The sequence below is a fragment of the Paramisgurnus dabryanus genome, chromosome 5, assembly GCF_030506205.2.
Source record: "Paramisgurnus dabryanus chromosome 5, PD_genome_1.1, whole genome shotgun sequence".
NCBI classification, from domain to species: Eukaryota; Metazoa; Chordata; class Actinopteri; order Cypriniformes; family Cobitidae; genus Paramisgurnus; species Paramisgurnus dabryanus.
In genome coordinates, this window is record NC_133341.1 from 13,706,705 (window position 1) to 13,727,744 (window position 21,040).

The window sequence follows — 21,040 nt, forward strand, 5'->3', positions numbered from 1 at the left end:
AAATGTCATTCAAATAGCTACCCCATTCAAATACGTCCAATTCAAATTTTGAATTCAAATGCACTGGTCAGCAGTCTTAAAGGAGACTATTGTGTGTGTGAACTTATCAGGAGCAATGTTCACATAACTCACAATCAGTTGGTCTGACATGACAGTGAGCACCTTTTTTCAAAGCTGTCGTTCCCTAATAAAAACCCACCCCTTTAGGTGGCAAATTTCAAAGTCCTAGTTTGGCAGATAATGTATGTCTGTAGACATAGAAGTTTGTCTCTGTGTTATTATATTTAGACACAACTACTGATTTATACACGTTAATTCATTTACACACACACACACACACACACACACACACACACACACACACACACACACACACACACACACACACACACACACACACACACACACACACACACACACACACACACACACACACAAAAAAAAATATTTTTCAATACTCACATAGTTTCCCACCTTTGGGATTCAATTATTTTTATCTCAAAATGTGATTTAATAAATACCACGACACATAGCAAAAAATAAAAAAAATTGCAAAACTTTTTTTTTACTACGTAACTTAACCTTTTCCTTAGGTAATTAATGCTGTATTTATGATTTCCTAAAGCTGTAATATGTATCTTTTGTTATTCTGTCATGTCTGCTTGATATATATATATTTGCAAGTTGACTAAGGTGTTTTTATGTGTTTTACAGAGCGTTGCGCAAACCGATCAGCATATGACATCAAAGTACCGCGTGAACAGTTCGAAAAGCTGTGCGATCTCGCGATACTTCAATGTAATACGCTTACACGCCAATCGGTCTGCAGCACAGCGCAGCATAAACTCAAACAAACATTTTTCTTGGTGAAGTCAAATGAAGTCAAACTAATATTACCCGCAAAGTCGTACCCGAAGCCTCACATTATAAATCACTGTTATACTGTTGCGGTTTAAGGTAAGATATACAAACACTTTTGAACAAAGCTTTACTGTAATTGCTCACAACGATTTTTTATTTTAACAAGCAAAAAAACGTCACGGGTTGCATATTTAACTGTAGGTCATTAAACGCAGTATAGTTAGTAAACTTGGTGCTGTAATGCCACAAAAACATTACTGAATATTGTTTGCACTTTGCACACCTGCATTGAGCTGCTTAAATATGTAAGTTGTCTTCTTTAAATCAACATGTGTCAGAGCCCATGCTAACAAACACATACAGCAGTCAAATTTGCTGAAAACACAGCATTTCAGTTTTTCATAATGGTCCCAGAGCAGGATCAAGACCTGTTTGGAGGACATAGCTTGGCGTTACAGTTCACTTTTTTTTGTGGCATTTTTAATAAAACATAAGTCATACCCACTGTGTTACATGTGTTTTCTAAAATCACACAAAATCCTACAAAATGTTTCAAATGAGAACATAATCATACTTATAAGTGGTGACATGGAATTAAAGGTAATGTAAGCAGACAGAGCATCACTAACGGTGACCTAAGTGATTTTTTTTTTAAGATGAAAAGAGGATATTGCAAATATCTAAAACGTAGGTTATGACTGAAGACCTGACAATCTCAAAAGAAATGTGTTTAGTATTTTTTTAATTTCTGTTAACATTTGTACATCCAGAAATGACGTTACTATGTTATACTGTAAGACATATATGCAACTCTATCAGTAAAATCCAGGCTATAGTCTTATATTGTAACTATATGAACATCAAAGTTTGATTTCAATCTTTGACATGGCCTTATTCAGTCAATATAAAGATACCAAGGTTATATTCTTAACATTTTGTTACATTATGTTTGACGATAAAGACCCCCAAAAGAAACAATAAAATACTGCATTATGTCTTTACTCTTTCTATTCATCTATTAATCTATTCATTCTACATCCATCCCATTATCCTCGGCAGGGAGTGCTAGAGCCTATCCCAGCATATTAGACTTCAGGCAGGAAACACTCTGGACAGGTGCCACGTCCTCACAGTTTTCATGAAAGAGACAAATGCATTTTCATTTTCATGGCACTGAATTCTGGATAAAGTGCAAACCGAAAGCTTTTTTAGCAATATGAATATGGCCCTTTCCTGTCATCCTTGCGTTTTTTTTTTTTTTGTCTTTTGTCAACCCTATGTCTTGTGTTAAAGTAAGATGTTTGGATGACTCTCGATTCTCTTATTAAGTTTTGACTTTGGTTTCAGGATCCAAACTCATGTTCTGGGTCTTCTCCCTTGTTTGTTGTAGTCCAATGGCCGTTGAGTGTTCTTGGTGCCATGTTTCCTTTCTCTCTTTTGATGTATTTTGGTGAACTGGAGTTTGGATTCCACCACTTCTAGGTTGGCATTGTTTGCCATGTATTTGGAATCCACATCCCTCTCTGCCCTTTGTGCAATGTTCATGTCAGGGCATGGTGTTGGATACTGACATTCTAGTCTTGGCTCTTGTCAGGATCTAAACTCGTGCTCTGTTTCTTTTGTGACGGCATGTTCTTGTGATTTGTTTCTTGTTAGGGCACAGTTCATGGTCTTTGTTTTCGACCACTGCTCTTTGTTTTAAAATCATCAAATACTGTTCAAATACCTGAGAGAACGAATATGATCCTCGTGAACTTTTCTTTGGATTTGTTTAGACAAATGTTTTTCCCACCATTTATGCAAGAGTTTATTTCTTTGCGACGCCCAGTTGTTCCATTGCAATGAGGCACCAAACACTCACAAAATGTTTACCCATTCTGTTCCTCTCAGGTGGAATAAACTGCCAGTCTCAACCCGAGCTGCAAAACAACCTAAAAAGCTTGACGTTTCCTCATTAACCTGACTAATCCCTAAAACTCTTCTATGTTGTTCACCTTTCCTAACTACAACTAGGGGTGGGCCGATCCAATACTTTGGATCGGATATCGGGTCGATCCGGACCTTTTTTGCTGGATCAGATATCGGAATAACGGGGCCGATCCAAATTCAATACTGTGCGTTACTTGTTGTTGTTACTATCATGCTATAGAAAAGTCATACTATTATAACCATAAACACCATATAAGCACCATAAACATTTTTACACACTATATTCAAAGTCTTCCTAATATATTCAACAGCTTTAGGTGAAAAACAATTGCATATATGAAGATATTTAAGGTCACAAAAACTCTGGTTGGTCTGGTGCTCGCGGAGTTAATACACTGGAGTAGCGGTGAATAAAACGCGTCATACACACACAAGACACACCCAAACACAATAACCGTATATATATTTATGTGTGTGTACACACACACAATTCTAAATGGATCAAGAAAAATACTAGAATTGGATCGGGATCGGTCGATACTCAGAATTTAGGAATCGAAATCGGATCAGTAATGGAAAAAGTGGATCGGCCCACCCTTAACTACAACCTGGCTTTGTAACATGCACTTCATGTTAGCTCATTGACCAAATATTACATGCTCTCTCATTTGTAAGTCGCTTTGGATAAAAGCGTCTACTACGTAAATAAATGTAAATATAAATGAATTAAAAATTGTGATGTTTACAACATTCTCAGTGGTCTCTAATTGGAAACAGAAATAGCTTACTCCGCATGTGCTGACTATTACTGAAAAACCCATCCAGTCATCATAATAATAATCATGAGTGACTAAAACAACAGCAGCATAGCAAGCCGGTGAATATAAAACAGTTTGCAGAAAAATGCTGTGCCGATGACAATTTCACATGATGCACCACAGTTAATGCTCTCATTTGGCATGTGATGTTTTTTGGGTATGCAGTTGCCTGTTACCCACTTAAAACATGGTTCAATTTTAGGTCATATTAATAGTACACAAAAGAGACAGGCATTCTTCAGTAAGCTCACCAACAAGCTTTGCAATCCAGTGACACTTAAGCCCATGTACCATAAGCCCAGTGGCCAAGCAATGGATTGACAATCATGCCATGGTTATGGATGAAATGGCATGTAAACATTAAACAACAAAAACACATATTTACTCTCCCAAATAAATGCTTATGTCATCATAAATAATCTCAAATTTATTGAAATGCAATAAAACATTTTGAGATACATTACACTCCCCAGACTGACCTCTCCCACTTTTCCCACTTCTCCCACAGTTTTAAGTCATGTCAGAGATTCAGAAGTGTCAAAGATTATTGAAACATCTTGTAGCCAACAGAGACTTTGATTGAAAGACTACTGTCCAGACAGACACTGGTTATTTATACCCATGTGCATGAAATACAGCAACACTGTGGCCCCTCAGCCGGCCCCTGTACACCTGTTAACATTGCTTATCATTTCTTCAGACTGAAACACAACTCCTTGACGGAGAACAGCACTATCAATAACCATTACAAGTACATTGCTCAAGCTTTTACAAAAGCAATTCTTAAACTAAAGCTTGTGAACTAGTCAGCTGGAGAAAAGTTTTCAACTGGAACTCAACTGGAGGCTCTCGTCACCATGTTAAGGTGCTATTTAAAGTACCTAAAGTAAAACAGAGAACTAGCCCACATAATCTGCATCATTGTCACATATTAGAGGCCTAACGATATTGGTGATCTACACTGAATGTGACTTTAAGAGCAGCCCTGTAACTCGAGCTTTGCGCAGTGACAGCTGTAGCAGCAAGGCCAAGAGAGAGCTGGCCACTGACTTGTCCAAAATAACGTGTCTATCTCTTTGTTACTCACTTTTAAGACAGTCTTTGGCGACCAGGTTGCCGAACACGGCTATGGCAGCCCAGTTCGGTAGGATATGCATAGTGGTGTTTGCGCTTGTCGCCACTGTATTGCAAGGTACGTACCTCAAAATTGGAGTCTTACCAATGTAGATTAGGGTTACTGAGTTGCCACTCTGTATTTACACACTTGCTACTGCTACTTTTTGTAAGTCTTTATTAATGCAGTTATTATTTTTCAAATTTGCTTTTCCTTTTGAAGAGAGTTGATCCCATTGTATTATTATTATTATTATGTGCTTACCACAATTGCTGTATGAGCTTCTTAGTGCTGAATCAGCATAGTTTTGAATGGTTGAAATGTTTTTGTTATATGTAATCTTGTGACACATATAAATTGACATGGTTTGCAAATTGCATTATGTTTAAAAAATCTACATGTTTAAGATTACAATGTTAAATTTCTGTACAAGCTGGTTACATAATGAAAAAACTGGACATTGACAGAACAAACAATGAGCGATTGTCTTTTTAATTGTTCCAATAAACTTTTTATTCAATTGAAATAAAGTTCATGTTAAAGTAAAACATAAGTAACAGAGAACAATACAAATTTGCCTTCCCAACTGATTTCAACCACTGTCTGAATTTATGTACAGACTAAATAAACCCATCCTTGAAAAGTTGAACAAAAACAATGTGTATCTTTTATTTTGCAGTCAGTGGAAATGAGGAGTCGAAGTTGATTGCAGATAAGTTTAAAAACTACAATAAAAACATTCGACCAGCCAGAAACCCTGAGGAAAAAGTGAAGGTTCAAGTCAAGTTAACCCTCACCAATCTGATCTCATTGGTAACTAATCTTCCTGCTAACATACCAATGTTGTGATAGAGCCTGTTACATTTTAGGTAGTCTAAATATATTTATATCAGTGCATTTATGTGTGTTAACATCTGTACATATATATAAAAAAATTACACACAAATGTTTTTTTTTACATTTATTACTGATTAATGTTACAGAGCAGTACAAAATCTTTTGGTAATTGGAAAATTTTTAGCAATTTTTTTTAATAAGCACTATAAAAAGAAGCAGTTATAGACCATTTACATGTTTGGAAAACTTTTCTCCCTAAACAGAATGAGAAAGAGGAAACTCTTACCACAAATGTCTGGATTGAGATTGTGAGTAGACAACTAATGTATTGTCCAATCATACACCCTAAAAAATGCTGGGCTATTTTCAACCCAGCATTGGATCAAGAAGGGCCAGCGAGCTCAGTTGTAATTTAACCCATGCTGGGTTGTTTCAACCCAAAATACTGGGTTGTTTTTACCCATTGTTGGGTCAAATATAAACATTTCTGGGTTAATTTCAACCCAGCTGCTGGGCTCGTCCCTTTCTGACCCAACGCTGGGTTAAACATAACCCAGTATTTTTAAGCGTGTAATGCGACCTCCTGTATTGATGGCCCTGATTGTTCAAGATTTTTGAAACTATGGTAATGCACTCTAAAAATGATGGGTTATTTTCAACCCATCATTGGTTCAACGAGCCCAGTCGTATGGTTAATTTACCCAGAAAATGTTTATATTTGACTCAACAATGGGTTAAACAACCCAGCATATGTTAAATTACAACCCAAGGGGCTGGACTTAATAATAACCCAGCATATTTTAAAGTGTGATTTAGTCATGTTTCCATACTTTTCTGTATTTTCTTTCCATGATTGTTTCACTTGTTTTCTTTTATAACTAGGGCTGTCACGATTATGAAATTTAGCTGACGGTTAATTGTTTAATAAATTGTGACGATTATGATTATTAATTGCCTGTTTTATTGCTTCGACATTTAATTCTCATGAATTTTTTTGTTTATGAAATAATTTTCACAGATTGTTGTGATTATTTAAATTAAATCTTTTGCAGTAATCTGATACTGTCTTGTTTATAAAGGTGCTGCAGCTCCCCCTTGTGTTTTTTAGAGAGATGTGCAATCATCGCGGTGATCAGAAATCATCGCAATGAGGTTAAACAATCGCGGCGCGATGATTATTGAATCATTGTGACAGCCCTAGTTATAACCTAACATGCCCCTATGTTTTGGATTGTACCTTGTTACAGTAAGTTTTTATCTTTTTTTCAGAAATGTATCAGTCTGAATTTGACAGTTTTTCTGTTCTATATCCTTCTGTTTCACGTTTCTGAAATGTCTTCAGCAATGGGTGGATTATCGTCTTACATGGAATACATCTGATTATCATGGTATTGTCCAGATCCGTGTTCCATACAACACTGTCTGGCTGCCAGATATAGTATTAGAAAATAAGTAAGTTACACACACACACACTCTTTAAAAAATGCTGGGTTTTCAACTTTTCTGATGTTTTCTTACTGTTGTTTCTTCAAAAATAGCATTGATGGCAAGTTTGATGTGGCATACTATGCTAATGTGCTGATTTCAAATGATGGATCTATGTACTGGCTTCCCCCTGCCATCTACCGCAGTACCTGTGCCATCGAGATCACCTACTTTCCTTTTGACTGGCAGAACTGCACTCTAGTTTTTAGGTTGGCAAGGAGACTCAAATACAAGAAGAGTTTATTAGTTTTTTGATTTGATTATATTTTTGATGATGTTATTTAGAAGTCATTTATACATTCTCCTTCTGTTGGTTTGTAGGTCTCAGACATACAGTGCTAATGAAATTAATATGATATTGGCAGAAGATGAAAACGGGAAGCCTATTGAGTGGGTGGACATTGACCCTGAGGCCTTCACAGGTGCCATGCATACACACTTTACTGTTCATTCTTCACACAGTACAGTAGCTAAGCAGGTTTAGAAAATTGAGATTAGTTGCTGATTTAAAGTGGTTTACCCAATGAATGAATTCTGCCATTATCTGCTGACCTATATTTTGCTCCAAATCCAACAAAAAGTAATAAAGGATCACATGAAGGTAAGAAATCAATGAAATTACAGCATGTAGGTCAACTGTCAGTACAAGTCACATTCCAGATTTAACAATGAAGCTGTGTTTTGTGGGAAAATATGAATCTATCACAATCTAAACTAAGTGTGCTCAGTGGTAGTACATTGCATTAGTACTTCAAAAGGTCATGGGTTCAAACCCAGGGAACACACATGCTGATAAATCTATGTTTGGATAAAAGCGTCTGCCACATGTATATAAAATTAAGTCATTTAGGGTTGAAAAATTAATGCATTTAAAATAAAAACGAAAGTAAACATAGCTTGAGACTAGTCATGTTTCACCACTGTATATAAATCAAAACTAATCAGCTGTACATCACGCATCAATTCACTGTAACCATTTTATATTGCACATCTCATTCAATACTAGAAAGTTCAATCAGTCACCTACACATTTTAATTGCTTTTATCATACTGCTCCCACAGAGAATGGAGAGTGGGCCATCAAGCATCGCCCGGCCCGTAAGCTGACAAACCCACGTTATTCTCCAGATGATCTGGAGTACCAGGAGGTTTATTACAATCTAATCATCCAGAGGAAACCACTCTTCTACATTATCAATATCATCCTGCCCTGCTCTCTCATCTCATCGCTGGTCGTTCTGGCCTACTTTCTACCTGCTAAAGGTGTTTGTTTGTGCATGTGCAAACACTCTAAGGTTAATGTATTACTCAAAATATCCTGATTCCTCTGTTTTTTTACAGTGTTGTTGCATCCCTATGTTGTATATTTTGCATTCTCTCTGTCCGTCTACATATCTGTGTGTTTTGTCTTCACCTCTATCTCTCCCATGTTTAGCTGGAGGCCAGAAGTTGACCGTGTCCATTTCGGTACTGTTGGCTCAGACTGTGTTTCTCTTCCTGATTGCCCAGAAGATTCCAGAGACGTCCCTCTCTGTGCCTCTTATTGGCAAGTGAGTGCCATTGTTTATGAGAATGTGTGACACAGTGGTTCTTTATTCTTTAAATTAGTTTTTTATTAAAGACCCTGAACAGCACAACACAGCAAATGTACAAAGCTATTTGAAATGTACCACAAATCAAACACTAAAATGTATTCATATTACCTTGGAGTATATAGATCCAAAAAAATGAATGAATGTCTATTATTTTGAGTAATTTTCCAGTTAAAACAATAAAATATATCAACATATCAACAAGCTAAAATGATCCTTAAGCCTATAATTTAATGTTTAAGATGCATTTATTACATTTTCCCTGCTGCTCAAGACCTACTAGCATTGAACCACTTCTCAGGCAATACATTGTTGCATTAAAGGGACACTCCACTTTTTTTTTGAATATGCAAATTTTCCAGCTCCCTAAACAATTGATTTCCAGTTAAATATTTGATTTTTACCGTTTTGGAATCCATTCAGCCGATCTCTGGGTCTGGCGATACCACTTTTAGCATAGCTTAGCACAATCCATTGAATCTGATTAGACCATTAGCATTGTGCTAAAAATAACCAAAGAATTTAGATATTTTTCCTATCTAAAACTTGACTCTTCTGTAGTGACATCGTGTACTAAGACTGACGTAAAATTAAAAGTTGCGATTTGGATTGCAGGAGGCGCAAAGATATTATGCAGTGCCCGAAAATAGTCCCCTGCTATTGAAAGTTACTAAGGGGACTATTTGCGGCTGCTGCATAATATCATACAGAATAGCAAATATAGAAACTCTTTGGTTATTTTTGAGCGCAATGCTAATGGTCTAATCAGATTCAATGGATTATGCTAAGCTATGCTAAAAGTGGGACAGACAGACCCAGATATCGGCTGAATCATTGATTTCAAAATGGTAAAAATCAAATGTTTAACTCTAGGGGAGCTGGAAAATGAGAATATTTTTTTTTTAAAAGTGGAGTATCCCTTTAATGTGAAGAGCATCTCTAATTGTCTAATTTCCTTCTTTTTCACTCTGTTTTAGATATTTAATTTTTGTCATGTGTATGACCACGCTGATCGTCACCAACTGCATCATTGTCCTCAACTTCTCCCTCCGCAGTCCCAGTACACACAACATGTCGCTCACCATCAAACATGTGCGCGTGTGGTGCTTTGTACAAAATATAACAGCTTTCCGTATTGTAGTAAAACTAACCTCTATTTTAAGATGATTCTGTTATTTACCTCTGTCATCCACCATTAGATTTTCCTTGAGGTGGTCCCACGTTTCCTTGGCATGGCCTCTTTTCTGGATGAGGAAGAGCCGGGAGGTGGGGCGCTTGAAATGAGAGAGAGGAGACGCAGTTCATTTGGACTGATGCAGAGGGCAGAAGAATACGTATTGAAACAGCCACGCAGTGAGATGATGTTTGACAAACAGAGAGAGAGACATGGACTCATGCGCTCAATTGGTAACAAGCTCCTAAAGCATTCTTAACATAACTGTATATAAATGTATGTATTATAACAGTGCACATATGGTCGTCCTTAGGAATATATATTTTCTAATAATTTTTGATCTTAGAATTTGATTTTATTATGAATTAATTGTTTGAAAACGTGACAAAAGGGAATTGCATGCATTATGGAGCCAGACCAAAGCAGAATTTTAACTTTATAAAGGTTCATATACACCTAAAGCTGAGAGATCAGTTATTTAAAGGGATAGTTCACCCAAATATGAAAATTCTGTCATAATTTACCCATCCTCAAGATGTTACAAACCGGTATACATTTCTTTGCTTTGCTAGACACAAAGGAAGCTATTTGTAATTAAGCTGGAAACAGGAGCACCATTGACTTCCATAGTAGGATATAAAAATGCTGTGGAAGTCTATGGTTCTCAAAAACCGTTTGATTACAAACATTTCTCATCCTTTGTGTTCAGCAGAAAAAAGAAATGTATACAGGTTTGTAACAACTTGAGGTTAAGTAAATGATGACAGAATTTTAATTTTTGGGTGAACTATCCCTTTAACATCTGCAGTTTCGTTTTTCTAATGTGTTGTGTGCATGTGTTTGTCTCCATCTAGTGGATGAAATTGATATAACCAGTACGGCGAACCTCTACAAGAGTCTGGCTAAAACAGCACCAGAGATAAAAGAATGTGTAGATGCCTGCAACTTCATTGCTGAATCCACAAAGCAGCAAAACGACATTGGATCTGTAAGTATGTTTGCACGTGTGTGTTATTAAAAGTGACACACAAGAAAACACTTTTACAGACATTCCACATGCCGTTGTCCAACCACACGAAGATTTTCGCCCACACGTTCTTACTCTTTTTTTTCCTCTTTGTTCCTTAGGAGATGGAGAGTTGGGTGCTGATTGGTAAGATGATTGATAAAGTTTGTTTCTGGGCAGCCATCCTGCTGTTCTCCATTGGCACAGTTGCCATTTTCCTCATGGGTCACTATAACCGGGCACCTGAGTACCCATTTCCTTGGGAGAACAAAAAGTATGTTCCTGAATAGACGCTCTGATGACTCTGCCCAACAGATACAAAGTTGGACTGAGCTAGAAAGACAATACTTGGTATTCTTACCTGCCGCATAGGATAGCACGAGAGAAGCTTTACAGCTGGATATGCACATGATTTAAACAGTTTGTTTAAACTGATATGAAATCTTGTCTTATATTTAATTTTAGGTACTATGGGCTGTCTGCATTACGTTATTTTTGTACGCTGACTATATGTCGTGAATGTACTTTTTATTTTTATTTTAGAACTTATAAGGGGAAGTTGAGAAGTGCTCATTGCTGTATACAAACATTGCTGTGTCATTTGTAAATTGCTTTGGATAAACATATTTGCTAAATGTAAACAGTATTATTTAAATTTGTTTATTAACAGGCATAACTAAGCCCATCATAGTGTAGTGTGCTCTTCAACTCCAGTGAAATGATGCTAAGCCATGTTGCCATCTGTGTTTACAGTATGTATTACTTTTTAAAGTTTGTGTTACTTCAGTCACTTACAGTATTATTTCCTTTACTTATGAAGTCAATATTTACAAAGGCGGTTTTTACTATTAGGATTACAGTTGCATGTCAGCTGCTTGTGTTTGTTCTTTTGTTTATTTCTGTCATTTCTCAATGATTTCATTTATTTTACTTTTGCATTGATCTATATAAAATAAAATAACCAAAACACAGTGAAGACCTGATTTATTTCGAACTCATTTACCAATTTGACCTTAAAGGGATAGTTCACCCAAAAACCTAAATTCTGTCATTTACTCACTGTCAACCTGTATGAGTTTCTTTAATCTGTTGAATACTAAAATCTATATTTTGATGACGATAAGCACACAGTTGATGGTACTCAATGACTTCTGTAGTATATGTTTTTCCTACTATGGAAGTCAATATGTTACAGTCAACATGAGGGTGTATTGACAGGATTTTGAACTATATTCTTTAATGTGTCTTTAACTTCAAACTATTGACACAACTTTGTCTATAATGTGTTGAAAAGCATTTTACATAATTTAACCTGCATGATTTGGGTTAATGCTAAAATTAAAAAGTATTGTTATCATTACTAACTGAACAATATGAGAGTTTAATAGTTATTGTGATAACACGTTTAAGATGAGGGTATTAATTTATTTCGAGTTTTTGGAACTTTATTTTAATAGATTAGTTAGTAAATAAATAAGGTAATGGACACATTGCCATAAGTTAATCATCTTTACAATGACTGAACATTGCGCTACAGGGAACCCATCCTGTATCGCCAACCCCCTGCTATGAAAGTGTTAATTTCCCGCCCACTGCTTCCTGTGGTGAAATATGTCTATATATATTCTCTGATGTAGATAACTTGCTGTATATTAAACGCGGGCTCTATGGTTCATACAAAGTTCGCAAGTGCATCGGTAATTCTGTAACAAGCCGCGTGTCGTATCAGCTTCCAGTAATAAATATAGTTTGCGTCGCGTATACAGAAAATACGGGGGAAATTGACTGCGGTGAAAATCTCAACCGTTTGGAGAGAGTGCCAAATATATAAATGGGAAGTATTTGCTTTGATAAAGCAGACAACAGTAGATTGTGTTTGCGATAAGGAGACCCCGAAACGCGAGATGATTTCTTAAAAACTCTGCACGTCTAAAAATGCGGCAGGGTGAGCATGCACAAGGTAAAGAACTGCATGTTCGTTATTTATTTTTTATAGCATGTTCAATCCTGTCTGATGTTATCGGAGGTTTACGGTAAATTCGGGCTCTCAAGTTGCCTACGTTGAACGTTACAGCAAACCTACGCCTTGGGGGTTGCGATGGAGGATAAGTTATCCAGAAGTTTGAGTCGTACTGAGATAACAACTTGCGGCATTTTCAGGTACCAGACGAGCATTTCACTCCAACGCATTTCTTGCAGGTGAGTAACAAAAAAGTCTTGATATGATAAAGACATTCCGATCAGTATTTGGAAGTGCGGTTTTACACATGTTCGTTAGTGAATCGTCGTAATATCTTTTATAACGCTCGACTTTACGCATTCCAAAACCTCTAGTTAAATAAATTGCTAAATATTTTGAAGATACACAGCCTAATTTGTCTGCTTTCAGCCCATCGTCAATTTTGGTTGGATTGCGAGTGCAAATAAAAAGAAAGTGTCCCGTGAAAACATAAAAGGGATGTTAACGATTTTCACAGTATTAAAATAATCATTGACGACACGGTAAACACGGCGGTGTCCTAGATCGATATACACGGAATTTAGTGCATCAAAGATACAAATATCCGGTGAGATGCAAACCTAGCCATCATGTGTGGGTATCGCGATGCCTAACGGTGCTATCTAGGTGGGCAGCTCATAGGTTTTGGAGACAACCACATGCCCACATCCTCTTCTTCACTGTTTATGGATAAATCTGTCAGTGTACGCTACGGTACAATTATGTTTGGATATTTTTTTTAAGAAGGGAAGTTTTAGAGGTGTGTGTGCTTTAGTGACAAGAAAGACGTGGTTACATAATAACAGTTAACGTTAGCTGGATATTCCCATTCCTGTTTATACCGTTGTTGTGGTAATTTATTCATTAACTTTGACAGGGGAAACCAAGGAAACGCATTTGGATGGTTATACACGTCGTAATACACATTCCACAGTGCCACGACTGACAAATCTATCTGTATATTGTATATACAACAAAATGTGGGTTTAAACAGCTTGAGCTGGTTTTAACACTTGTCTGGCAATCACAGACCATTTAGTTAATAAGTGCAGTTCTAGTAAGAGATTCACTCTGGTTTTCATACTGTAGGCAAAACAGTTGTAAATTTGGAGCACAAGTAAATGCTCTTAACAAATGCAAACACAGGCACCAGTCAAGGGTTCGAATCCTTTAACTTCTTGCACATGATTTTATGGTTTGTTTTGATATCTCCCTCCCTCTTTGATATTTCTGTCAGCCATTTTTAGTTTACTTTACCTGTCCCTCTGTGCTGTACAGCATTCACCTGGAGCCTTGTTGTCATGGCAGCAGTGGGAACAGCCAGAGTGCTTTACAATTCTCTCTCTCTCTCTCTCTCTCTCTCTCTCTCTCTCTCTCTCTCTCTCTCTGTCTGTCTGTCTGTCTCTCTCTCTCTCTCTCTCTCTCTCTCTCTCATATAATGTTAGCGGGTTTGACAGGTGAAGATCGATACCTGCCCTTGCTGATTATCAAGTTCTTTGTACTTTTCCTTTTCCTTTGGCCTTGATACAAGTGCTATAAAACCGGCAACTGTAAACACAATTTTACAAATTTGTGTGTTGTCAAACTTCGTAATAACTTGTCTTGTCTCGTGATAATGTTTAAAGACAAATATAAACAGAATGTCTATCTGAGATGCATCTAACTTTATAAAGGTGTCAGTGATATTGCAATCATATCCGGTGTTGTTACCAAACCCCAGAGAAATTGCTCCGTAGACAGCAACAGTGTCATTTTACTTAAGGTGTTTTTACGATGCTTTGTTAATGAGTTACTACATGACCTTAGAAATGACACATGTATGCATGAAGTCAAATCTGCTGTGAAATGAAAAGAATGAACAAGTACATTCAATAGTCAGTGGTGGTTGCAACTTGTTAGCTTGCTTGGTATGATAAAGTTGTTTGTTATGCTTGAGTAATTTGTTACAAGTTTGTTAAAGGGATAGTTTAACAAGAAATGAAAATTACCCCATTATTTACTCACCCTCAAGCCATCCGAGATGCATATGTCCATCAGCTTTCAAGCCAACACACCATTTAATTTAGCGAATGTCCTGGCTCTTTATAACAGTATGGGGCCAGGGAACAACTTCTGACTTTAACGGCGCATTCACACGGGGTGTCAGCGTTAACGCTTCCCATTCACTTTTAATGGGTGATGTCATGCGTTGCCGAACTGAATTGTGGATCCGTCTGCGCCGCGTCAGTGCCGTTGCTCGTGGCAGAAGTTTTTACATTTCTCAACTTTTCAAGCGGCAACGCGTGCGTCAGCCAATCAGATCGCCTTATGCAAATAAGCTAGGCAGAGCCAGCCAATTACGTTTATGGAAGAACGGAGCACGTGTAGCGGCCACTGTGATTGGCTGTTGGCCACGATTCAGACAAGCCTTCCGTTAAGCGTTAACGCTTACGCCTCGTGTGAATGCGCCATAAAGCCAAGAAAAGTGCATCCATTCTTCATAGTAATCCACAGTAATGCTTCGTTTACACCAGCCGCGGTAGAGGCGTCAAGTGTGAGTGATTTTAATGTTAAGTCAATGTGAAGACACGTTAACGGTCTCGCGGCGCGAATGAGGTGTTTTGCGCGGCATGGTAGAGTCAGCCAATCACGCGCAGTGTTAGCCAATCAGGAGCTTGCTCTAGTAGTGACACGATTACAGAAAGCGAGCAGAGTCGCAGAAGTCCTCTCATGATGCAAATTTCTGCGTGAATGTCTCTCTGACTAGAATTTCATGCTCGGCTTTCATGCGCGAATGAAGCGGGTAAACTTAAGATGTTCAAGCGGCAAAGTAGAAGCGAATTTGACAGTAATCCACATACCTCTAGAGGGTTAATAAAGGCCCAATTTTTGTAAGAAAAATATATATATTTGAAACTTTATAAAAAAAACTATAATAACTAATTCCGCTAGAGGCCAATGTGCATTATGCCTAGCGTACAATGCGTAAGATCCAGTAAAAATTTACTCTTGCGAGAACCCTGCGTTGTGAGTTGTTTGTCTACAATCTGTGTGTTTGTTGTAGTCCACGAAAAAAGATTTATGTTGGAAATGATAACCTGCATCATCATTTACTTTGGGATTTGTATCCTTTGCATATCTTTAGCATGTACTAATACACACTTACACACCAAAGGAAATGTAAAATCGTGAATCGGATCATTGGTGCCCTTTATAATCCTCATTTGAACTTTTGACTGGCATTGTTTTTTTTTCTCTCAACTCTGTTTTGCTCTCCTGCATTCGTCACTTCATCACTACGCATGTACGTGAATGCAGAGGAGTCCAAGATGAGGTTGTTACAGGAAGCTAGTTATTTTGATTTTTAAAGCTTTAGATATGGATGTTTTTCTTACATAATCACATCGATTAGACTCAGAAGGCCTATATTTACCCCCCCCCCCAATCAGCCAGGACATTCACTAATAACTCCAATTGTGTTTGTCTAAACGATGATGGATGTATCTCGGATGGCTTGAGGGTGAGCAAATCATAGGGTGATTTGCATTTTTGAATAAACTATCCCTTTTCAGACTTGCTGAGGGAGAAAGGTTGCTTTAAAAGTACAGTGTGGTTTATCCCATTCTGTCTGGGTTGACTCCCAACAGCCAGAAGCGATTTAGTTCTTTGTCCTAGTTATTTTTACTCTAATGAGTACAGATTATGTCGTAATACCAGTGCATACAGATTCTGCAAATTACGTGAAGTGATAACAATAATACATGTTTTATTATTCTTTTTATATTACAGTATACAACTTAAGTTGAATTACAGTTCTAACAATATAAAAATATTAATAATAATGTTAGACTCCATTACAACTGGAATTCAAATTCAAATGACTCTTTTGGGATGAAGGTTGAATTTAAGGAAAAACATCAATATAAAGTGTTTTAGTTTTATCTTAAAGATAACATTGTGCACTGATCAGGGTTTTTGGGGCTGTACTGTAAGCAGTATCGGCCTATACTGATCAACGATTAACCATCTAAGGGTCTATTTAAAGTTTTATATTTATCATGTAGCATTACTTTTACATATTTGTAACAAAAAATATTCTATAGTGTTAAAGACTAAAAGATAAAAGTATGATGAAATAACAACTATTTATTAATTGGCTTGGCAACATGTTCCACTCACTATCTTATAGAAACTAACTACTTATAGCAGCAGCCTGGTTTTATATTAATCCAAACTACAGTTTTTTCAGTATTCACAGTACACATCCCTGTTGTGAAGGTATGAGGAAACAGTACAGCACTTTTTTACAGTTGACCTTGGCAGGACCTTCTAAGCATTGTGGGAATAGTGTTTTGTATGTACAGCTGTGCTGTAATAATATCAGATGAAGTTTAATTCTAATGTTATCCAATATCATGCTAACTTGAACTTTATGAACCAGGTTAAAAACAATAGCTACATATTCTGTATGTATTATTACATTTTGTGGGTGTGTTTTCACAGGTGTGTCATTATCCAGTAGCCTTATGGCTAGTCCTGAGACAAGTGCAGTACAAAGATGGAGGAAATGTGTGGACTCCGTGCTGGACAATCTTACTGATGAACAGATGAAAACTCTCAAAACTAACTCTGGTAAGAGAAGTCGCACACAGTAAAATAAAAGCCCAAAGTATATTTCGGCCATCTACGTGCCACCTGCATGACGTAAACAACAGTGCATATGCAAGAAAAATGTGTGGTGGTGACTCTACTGTAGCTACTGGATGGGCCATTGGCACAACTTCCTCACTGCTGCCTGTCCATTCCATTTTTAACCTACTCGGTACATATGAGTACAGATTGTAACTTATATAATAGTATCTCATCTAAAATACAATAACATGCAAAAGGATAGCATAAAAATACACTGTTAATTTAGTTAACTACACTTTTACAATATACATTACTTTTTATATTGTTCACGGGCTTATGTCTTTATTGGATGGGACAGTAGAGGTTGAAAGGAAGGAATGGGGGGGGCAGGATAAAGACATAATACACGCCCAAATGAAACTTGCATCCCCATGCTTTTTTTAATGTGCCATTACATATACAGATACAGTTATTTATTAAAAACGAAACTGATTTTGATATAGTCATGGTTAAGACTTCATAAGAATGCTGTCAGGTTCTCTGTGAACTTTCAAACCAAGTAACACCTCGGAACAAATCAAAACTTTTAAGTACCACCCAGTCATAACATGTTCACTCTATTTTTTAATTTGCTTTAAGCTCAAACTTAACTCTTATTTAGCCATAGCTACTTTGCATGTATAATAGCAGTCAAATGCATTTCCGAATCCTATCATCACAATTAAGCAGTTTAGTGTTGGAGTCAGGCCAACTACCAAAACACACTTGTAGCCAATCGACATTAAGGGGCGTGTCTACTAACCGACATTGTTGCCTGGGTTGCGTAGGTGTGGGGCGGGTCTTTCAAAAGCAGGTCCAGATTCAGTTGGGGTAGGGGCGTGTTTGTTTAGGTGATTTCAACATTGGGTTTCAGAGATCCTGCACCCCGCCTTTAACCCAATATGTAAGTAACGTAGCCAAAACAATATTAAGCATCTGATTGAATGAGCAATACAATTTTGATAAATTGTCACTGATTCTCAAATTGTTGAACTATATGAGGCGGATATATGACATTACACTACTTAAGCATTTCTTAAGCTTGATGTCAGTATGCTAACCTTTAAAATCATTAGAAGGGTACATTGACTTTCCTCAGATGAGCGTCTCGTTTTTTGCCAATGTCAGTGTGGACATTCAGTCCTACAGGTAGGATTTGAATACCAAATAGTCTTCAACAATCTTCACTAAACTGCAGCCATTTCATCTAAATCATTCATCCAGGGCAAAACAAGTGATTCTTTGTCACAACCTAATGTTATTCACACTGAAAGCATTCCTGCGTGTGACTGTGTGTTTATACAGCTCCCTGAGAAAATGTAGAATGAAGAGAGGCACTACCGGCTTTACTGCTATTTCACATACATCAAGATGAATTACGATCATGTGTAAATGAGTGACTCATGTGATCTTTAACCTCAGCTGCTAAAAGATAGCAAACATTGCACCTGTCACAAAGACTGTTCCTCAAAACACAGTAAAGAACCGAGGAAGAGAGAGCAGATTAACCAACATATTCACTTCTTGTAGCATGCCTTGAAAGAAATTTGCAATTTAAATTTAAACATGAGACCACATAAGATGTTTTTGCTGAAATTCACAGACTTGTTAAATTGAGGCTAACTGGAGTGCATGCCGTCAATAAAGCAAAAGAGAGCAATACCACTAAGAAGTATCATTACCTAATACTGTTCAATTACAATAAAGTGTTTAAACTCCAATAAAAAAAATTGTTTACTATACCTTATATTTTATTTTTTGTGTCTCTGTCAGAGGAGCGTGACTTTTTCGTGGTACATCACTTGACAGAACTGAAAGAGGGAGGCATCTCGCCTCTTATTCATGGCACACCTATCACCTGCAAAGTGGAAAATACAGAAAGATACACCACCCGCTCCAAGGTTTGTAAATAATTGTGAGTTTATCTAAATATTACACAAGGCTGTATTGTAATGAGAATACAATCACATCTAAATAGGGTATTACGCAAACTGTGAAACGGAAAAGCACCTTTGGCGATATTGCACATTGCCACGTAATAAACCTATAAAGGACTTGTATGTTTATTGAAGTAAAGTCATTATATGCCATTATTGTGTGACAAGAAATAACCCTGACATTTTCCAGCTCCCCTTGATTTTTACTGTTTTGGAATCCAGCCGATCTCTGGGTCTGGCGGTACCACTTTTAGCATAGCATCATCCATTGAATCTGATTAGACCATTAGCATCACGCTCAAAAATGACCAAAGAGTTTCAATATTTCTCCTATTTTAAACTCAAGTTTAAGTGTCAAGTTTAAAATAAGAATGTATAATTCTTATAAAATATCAAAACTCTTTGATTATTTTTAAGTGCGATGCTAATGGTATAATCAAATTCAGTGGATTATGCTAAGCTGTGCTAAAAGTGATACCGCCAGACCCGGAGATCAGCTGAATGGATTCCAAAACGGTAAATATCTAATGTTCTAGGGGAGCTGGAATTGAGCATATTTTTTCATGTATAAAACTATGCATAGGAATCTACTAAATGTGTATGTGTGCCCAAAAGCCAAAAATGGCATATGTCAAAAAATATTCAGACTTCTTGAACCGTGTGTACGCGTACCTGTAAGCAATGTTCACTTTATAAATCACAGATAAACTGCAAGTGTGCATACGTGAATCAGCTTCATATCCCACCTTGTACATGCTCATTTTTAACCCTAACATAGTAAATGCAAAGCACTTCATGAATGCTGATCTTCATATTAGTGAGACTGGCATGCAATTGTCAAGTTTGAATGATCACAACCTTTGTGTAGGAAGTGGTGTACGCACATTTCCAGCCCTGCTTAAGAAATAAGTCCCCAGAACTGTGCATTTTATACATGTTGTTGTGTTGTATCTAACAGTCTTAATATACAACATGCAGGTACGCGTATGCACTCTCTACACAGTTCGTCTAACACACGGCGAGTTCACATGGACAGTGAAACGAAAGTACAAGCACTTTCAGGACCTCCACAGAGACCTGTACAAACACAAAGTATTGCTGCAGTTTTTGCCTCTCGGGAGGTAAGCTTACACACAGTCACATGCAAATTCACAATGCCGAATTTGTTTTGGCTGGAATTTTGACCTGCTGTTGTCCTCTGTGTGCGCATGTGATTTGATTAAGATTCGGCATTCAGAGGCAACAAATGGCAGGTTTCACGGAGGAGATGCCAACTTTACATGGAGCAGACAGAATCAGGAGAACATCTAGCAAGCCGGTACACACAAGCAACAATTCTAACTTCCCACTGCAAAATGCATATCCGTGTGTTTTGTCATAGAAGTTGTTTTAACCATACATTTTCCCTTCACATGTATTTTTGTCTTTCTGAATAGTCCAATGATGAAACAAACTGCATCTGTTTTCTAAAAATGCCTTCGCTTTCAATAGGGTATATGCGCAACTTACTTCCGCATTCCTGTTAAACATAGTAGATCGCTTCTGGTTCTGTATGCTCGACGCTGACATGGTGCTGTTTTCATACATGAAGCAATCAGGAGCTACCAAAGACGAAAATAACCAATGTCTAGTGGATAT

General features: G+C 37.2%; 2 protein-coding genes across 3 annotated transcripts in view; both read left to right on the plus strand.

The window, feature by feature from the left end:
- The first annotated feature begins 4,613 nt into the window (after nt 1-4,613).
- Nucleotides 4,614-11,787, plus strand: chrne (cholinergic receptor, nicotinic, epsilon). The gene is made up of 12 exons (XM_065266812.2): nt 4,614-4,800; nt 5,402-5,535; nt 5,823-5,867; nt 6,902-7,011; nt 7,098-7,253; nt 7,366-7,466; nt 8,107-8,307; nt 8,480-8,594; nt 9,614-9,728; nt 9,836-10,043; nt 10,665-10,798; nt 10,939-11,787. Exons 1-12 carry the CDS (start codon nt 4,737-4,739, stop codon nt 11,104-11,106), a joined length of 1,551 nt encoding a protein of 516 aa, XP_065122884.2. The 5' UTR covers nt 4,614-4,736; the 3' UTR covers nt 11,107-11,787.
- Nucleotides 11,788-12,436: 649 nt separating this feature from the next.
- The window catches only part of pld2 (phospholipase D2), a 33,275-nt gene continuing 24,671 nt past the window's right edge, over nt 12,437-21,040 (plus strand). Inside the window, exons 1-6 of one of the 2 annotated variants that reach the window (XM_065267268.2) lie at nt 12,437-12,776; nt 12,891-13,015; nt 17,298-17,426; nt 19,239-19,366; nt 20,381-20,523; nt 20,627-20,720. In XM_065267268.2, coding sequence (XP_065123340.2) covers nt 17,321-17,426; nt 19,239-19,366; nt 20,381-20,523; nt 20,627-20,720 — 471 coding nt within the window. In that variant the 5' untranslated portion in view covers nt 12,437-12,776; nt 12,891-13,015; nt 17,298-17,320. Of the gene's footprint in view, nt 13,016-17,297; nt 17,427-19,238; nt 19,367-20,380; nt 20,524-20,626; nt 20,721-21,040 lie in introns of both variants that reach the window. The other variant, XM_073814639.1, reaches the window with a different exon arrangement.